The 4,573-nt window shown below is 56.7% G+C and overlaps 2 protein-coding genes across 3 annotated transcripts; one reads left to right on the top strand and one right to left on the bottom strand.

Moving 5' to 3' along the window:
- Positions 1 to 110: 110 nt before the first annotated feature.
- Positions 111 to 2,307, bottom strand: FAM229A (family with sequence similarity 229 member A). 2 transcript variants are annotated; one of them, XM_055397630.2, is made up of 3 exons: positions 1,645 to 2,307; positions 1,417 to 1,563; positions 111 to 727 (listed from the first exon to the last, which is right to left on the bottom strand). In XM_055397630.2, exons 1-3 carry the CDS (start codon positions 1,779 to 1,781, stop codon positions 571 to 573), a joined length of 441 nt encoding a protein of 146 aa, XP_055253605.1. In that variant the 5' UTR covers positions 1,782 to 2,307; the 3' UTR covers positions 111 to 570. The 2 variants fall into 2 exon arrangements, with proteins under 2 accessions (XP_055253605.1, XP_055253606.1); XM_055397631.2 differs by lacking the exon at positions 111 to 727 and adding an exon at positions 982 to 1,260.
- Positions 2,308 to 2,343: 36 nt separating this feature from the next.
- Positions 2,344 to 3,863, top strand: TSSK3 (testis specific serine kinase 3). The gene is made up of 2 exons (XM_055397632.2): positions 2,344 to 2,488; positions 3,199 to 3,863. Exons 1-2 carry the CDS (start codon positions 2,344 to 2,346, stop codon positions 3,861 to 3,863), a joined length of 810 nt encoding a protein of 269 aa, XP_055253607.2.
- The last annotated feature ends 710 nt before the right edge of the window (positions 3,864 to 4,573 follow it).

A 4,573-nucleotide genomic window follows, 5' to 3' on the forward strand; every position in this document is an offset into this window, starting at 1 on the left:
GCTTGAAGCTCAACATTCAGAAAACTAAGATCATGGCATCTGGTCCCATCCCTTCATGGGAAATAGATGGAAAAACAGTGGAAACAGTGTCAGACTTTATTTTTTGGGGCTCCAAAATCACTGCAGATGCTGATTGTAGCCATGTTAAGTCAAGTGTCCTTAAATCTCAGGGGACAGGAGACTGAGCCTGACCTTTGGGTTACCTTTTTTTTTTTCCTGATATTAAAATAATACAGGTTCATATAGGCAAAATTAGAAAGTGGGAAATACTCATTCAGGTTCCAGGCAGCCCCCCTGTCATAGGTCCCTCCTAGGGCTGCATTTTGCTGCCTAAAATCTGAGGCTGCTGAGGAGTGCACTAGCATCACCTGCCACCTAGGGGGCCCCGGCCAAGGGGCCAAGTGGCTTAAGGCTCAGTTCCCTCGCCTGTAAAATAGGAATAAGAAATCAGTTTTTCAAACGACTTCTTTTCCAGTCTTTTTCTAACCCCACCAGTCCTTAGGAGAAACCAGGGGTCGAGATGGTGGGGGCAGCCCCTAATCCCTCCAACAAAGCCAGAGAGGCCCAGGGTCACAAAACAGAAGGCAGCAAAACCAAACTCCATCTTTGGAGGATTAAATGGGCCCGGGGTAGGTGGCCATTCTCTTTATTCTGAGTTGTCTGTCCATCTCCTCCAGTCTCAAGCTTTTCTGGGCCCCCAGAGTCCAGCACTGTAATGCTGATTTTCCTGGAGAGACAAAGGGGAGTGTTGGGGAGAAGGATGAGGGCAGCGCCCAAGCAGAAGCACGGCCCTGGAGGGGGTCGTGAATAGTGAAAAAAAAAATGAGGGGAGGGTCTGGTGTCCAGCCAGAAGCAAGCAGACCCGGAGGGAAGGGCGGGTCCCTGGGGCTGGGCCCAAGGGAGGAAGCAGCAGAGGGAAAGGTGATATTGGATGCGGCGGAGCAGCGGGCGGGCCCGAGTCGACGGGATAAGACAGACACGGCCAGCCGGAGTGAAAAGAACAGTTTATGCTGTGCTTTATTAAAATGTGCATCATTCTTTTATTTTAAAATGTGCATCATTGTCTCGTGCTCGGCGCGCGCGCGACCTCAGCGTGGTGGCCCGCGGCGGGCCCCGTCCCCGCCCGGCTCCCGCGGAGCCGCCGTGCGCAGGCGCACTCAGGTGGCGCGGGCCCGGGGGCTCCCGCCCATGGCCAGGTAGACGTCGATGGGCACGTGCAGCAGCGTCAGGCAGTGGCAGCCGGGGCAGCGTCGAAGCGGCCTGCGGAAAGCGGGGCGCGACAGGGGGCGCTGAGGCGGCGGCCGGCCCCATCCTGTAGGGGGCGCATCAGTCCCAGAGGTTCGGGCGTGGGTGCGGGTTGGTCGCGGGACGCGAAGCCAGCAGGGGCGGGGCCGCGGGCAGGGGCGCTGGCCTCACCTGACCGGGTTGTGCTCCGTAGCTACCGGCTCCGGGCTGTCCTGGGACTCGGGGGCGGCGGCAAGGCCAGGGGAGTCTCCGGCCTCAATGGGGAATCTCCGACCCTGCGGGGGCTCCTGGGCACTCATGTCCAGGCCCCGGGGCGCTCTGCGCGGGGAGTGGTGGTCAGGCCGCTCCCGGGCCGCCGGGCGCCCCCTCCCCGCGCCCGCCCCCCGGACCGTTGCTCACCTGCCGGAGGCCGAGGCCGGTCCCAGGCTGGAAGCAGCTGCCCGAGCCCTGGCCGCGGGAGGACGCTCCGGTCCAGGCGGAGCCGGGCAGGTGTCTGCGGCGCGTCCCGGCCCGGGCGTCGAGGGGGAGGGCTGCATTGTGACCCGGGCCGCGGCGCGCTGACCTCACAAAACCCGTTCCTCCAGCCGGGGACCCCCGCGCTGCCCGGGCACTTAGCGCGGCGGCGAGCCGGGAGCTGGAGGGCTCTGGCCATGGGTCGCGCAGACCCCCTGCTGCCCGATGGGGGCGTCCACGGAACAGAGCCTGGCATCCCGAGCCGAGCGCAGACATGGCAGCAACCCCTACAGGCGGGGCTAGGGCTCGCTGCCTGGCGCGGGGGCGGGGCACGGAGGTGACTTAACCCGTGCTGGGTTTTGCGGTGGTGGTGGTGAGGGCAGATAGGGGCATTGCCCATTTTGGCCTAGGGTCACACAGCATTTACATCACAATTGGGCCAGAGTTTTAAAATGTCTGACCCTCTCCCTCTCCACCACCCGTGGCTCCTGTGTCCAGACGGAGAATGCTGTAGCGCTGGGGGCGGCTGCGGATGAAGTCCTTGGGAGGAAAAGAAGCGGGCCGAGGGCGATGGTGGAGTAGAGCTGCCTCACGGAGGCAGCATGAGCTGAGAGGGTGATAGGAAGGAAGGAGGTGCTAGACAGCATGGAGGACTTTCTGCTCTCCAATGGGTACCAGCTGGGCAAGACCATTGGGGAAGGGACCTACTCAAAAGTCAAAGAAGCAGTTTCCAAAAAACACCAAAGAAATGTGGCAATTAAAATTATAGACAAGATGGTAGGGCCAGAAGGTGAGCTGGGGCCCCTATGGAAGAAGGGAGGGCTGGCTGAGGTGGGTGGGTGCTTCCTCCAGTCAGAAGGATCAATTCCCTCCTCCCCTTTAGTCTGAAACGAAAGCAAGCAACAGAGGCTGTGGCTCTGGGGTCAGTCAGCGGCGAACAGACGAAGTCCAGGAAAATCACACCTTCCGAAAGTCCAAGATGAATGTGGCAGGCGTTGAAGGACCCTCAGAAGCAGAGTCAGAGCCTCCTTTCTTATTCTAGGAGGTCAACTGATTGGCCAGGCCATGGCCAGGGCTAGCAGAGGGCAGAAGCTGGTGCAAGAGACAGAGATGGGGAAAAGATAGGGCTCATGGAAAGAACTGTGGGTTGGGGGGCACAGGTGAGAGGGGCTAGCTTACCATGTTGTGGGCAAATCAGGCCTCATAACTGAGTTCAATAGACTTGTCTAAAAGTTTCCAAAGCACTTTGCTATCTATTGTCTCACAGGCTGCTCACGACAGTCCCTGAGGCTGACGGACTAGTCCCTTTGAATAATATATTAACTACAAAGACAGAAGGGAACACTCTGCAGTGTCCAGGCAGCTCGACACTAAAGGCTGTTAAAGGGAACGAAGGCCCAAGACCCAGACATGGTGGGCAGACAGAAGTTGGAAGGCAGGAGACAGAGGGAGGAGTTAGGCTCTTCTGGACTTGATTCTCCATCTCTTTTGTTTCCTTAGAGTTTATCCAGAGATTCCTGCCTCGGGAGCTCCAGATCGTCCGTACCCTGGACCACAAGAACATCATCCAAGTGTATGAGATGCTGGAGTCTGCTGACGGGAAAATCTACCTGGTGATGGAGCTGGCTGAAGGAGGGGATGTCTTTGACTGTGTGCTGAATGGGGGGCCACTGCCCGAGAGTCGGGCCAAGGCCCTCTTCCGTCAGATGGTCGAGGCCATCCGCTACTGCCATGGCTGTGGCGTGGCCCACCGGGACCTCAAGTGTGAGAACGCCTTGTTGCAGGGCTTCAACCTGAAGCTGACAGACTTTGGCTTTGCCAAGGTGTTGCCCAAATCACGCCGGGAGCTGAGCCAGACCTTCTGCGGCAGCACCGCCTATGCCGCCCCCGAAGTGCTGCAGGGTATTCCGCACGACAGCAAGAAGGGTGACATCTGGAGCATGGGCGTGGTCCTGTACGTCATGCTCTGTGCCAGCCTACCTTTTGACGACACAGACATCCCTAAGATGCTGTGGCAGCAGCAGAAGGGGGTGTCCTTCCCCACTCATCTGGGCATCTCGGCCGAATGCCAGGACTTGCTCAAGCGGCTCCTGGAACCAGACATGATTCTCCGGCCTTCAATTGAAGAAGTTAGTTGGCATCCATGGCTAGCAAGCACTTCATAAAAGCAATGGCAAGTCCTCCCCAATAAAGTAGGGGGAGAAAGCAAACCCAAAAACCCGCTTCTAAAATGGTGATATATATATTTTACACTTTAAGTTTACTTATCCTAAACTTACCTACACCCTCCCCAGCCTTACTTCTCTTTCCCTTTAAAGATCTTCATGGAACCAGAGGGCCTCATTCAGACTTCCCTTTTATTATGGCTGACAAGTGATTTTCATACAGGTGTTTAACTAAAGTTACTTAAAAATAAACCCCAAAATCATACACAAACAGGGGGAGGAGAAAAATGACCAAGAACAATTGGAACCACTGTTGTTGCATCTTCCTTTCCAAATAAAAGCAGAAGCGTTGGGAATCCAGAAACGGCCTCCTGACTCCTTGTCTTGGTGAGAGGCCTTCTGGGGACCCTGTCCCTTCCTCACCCCAAAGGCCAAGGTGAGTCTGGGATGAAGACAAGGTACTTCTTTGGAACCCAGGCTACCACCTCCCATCCTGACCCCTCCCCCAGGCTCCAAGCAGGAGGGCACCCTGCACACTGTCTTGCCTTGGCTCTGGGGCAGCTGCTGTAGGGCACAAGAACAGAGAGCCCCAGGCACCTTCCAGCTTCTGTTCAATCTCTTTAATAGCTGTTAAGGGCAAGTCTGGAAAAGGTTCAGGCCAAAGTTCTTTTTTTCTTTCTTTTTTAATTACAAAACTAACAGCTGTTAGA

The sequence above is a fragment of the Moschus berezovskii genome, chromosome 2 (assembly GCF_049115385.1).
Source record: "Moschus berezovskii isolate FMDL1 chromosome 2, NW_MosBer_1.0, whole genome shotgun sequence".
Lineage (NCBI taxonomy): Eukaryota > Metazoa > Chordata > Mammalia > Artiodactyla > Moschidae > Moschus > Moschus berezovskii.

Bases quoted from the DNA above. Each gene is read 5' to 3' on its own strand.
- FAM229A (XM_055397630.2), bottom strand. From the start codon at position 1,781: ATGCAGCCCTCCCCCTCGACGCCCGGGCCGGGACGCGCCGCAGACACC. The intron at 1,564-1,644 runs GTGAGCAACGGT...CTCCCCGCGCAG, and splicing joins CCGGCCTCGGCCTCCGGCAG to AGCGCCCCGGGGCCTGGACA. The intron at 728-1,416 runs GTGAGGCCAGCG...TTGTCTCTCCAG, and splicing joins ACGGAGCACAACCCGGTCAG to GAAAATCAGCATTACAGTGC.
- TSSK3 (XM_055397632.2), top strand. From the start codon at position 2,344: ATGGAGGACTTTCTGCTCTCCAATGGGTACCAGCTGGGCAAGACCATT. The intron at 2,489-3,198 runs GTGAGCTGGGGC...TTGTTTCCTTAG, and splicing joins CAAGATGGTAGGGCCAGAAG to AGTTTATCCAGAGATTCCTG.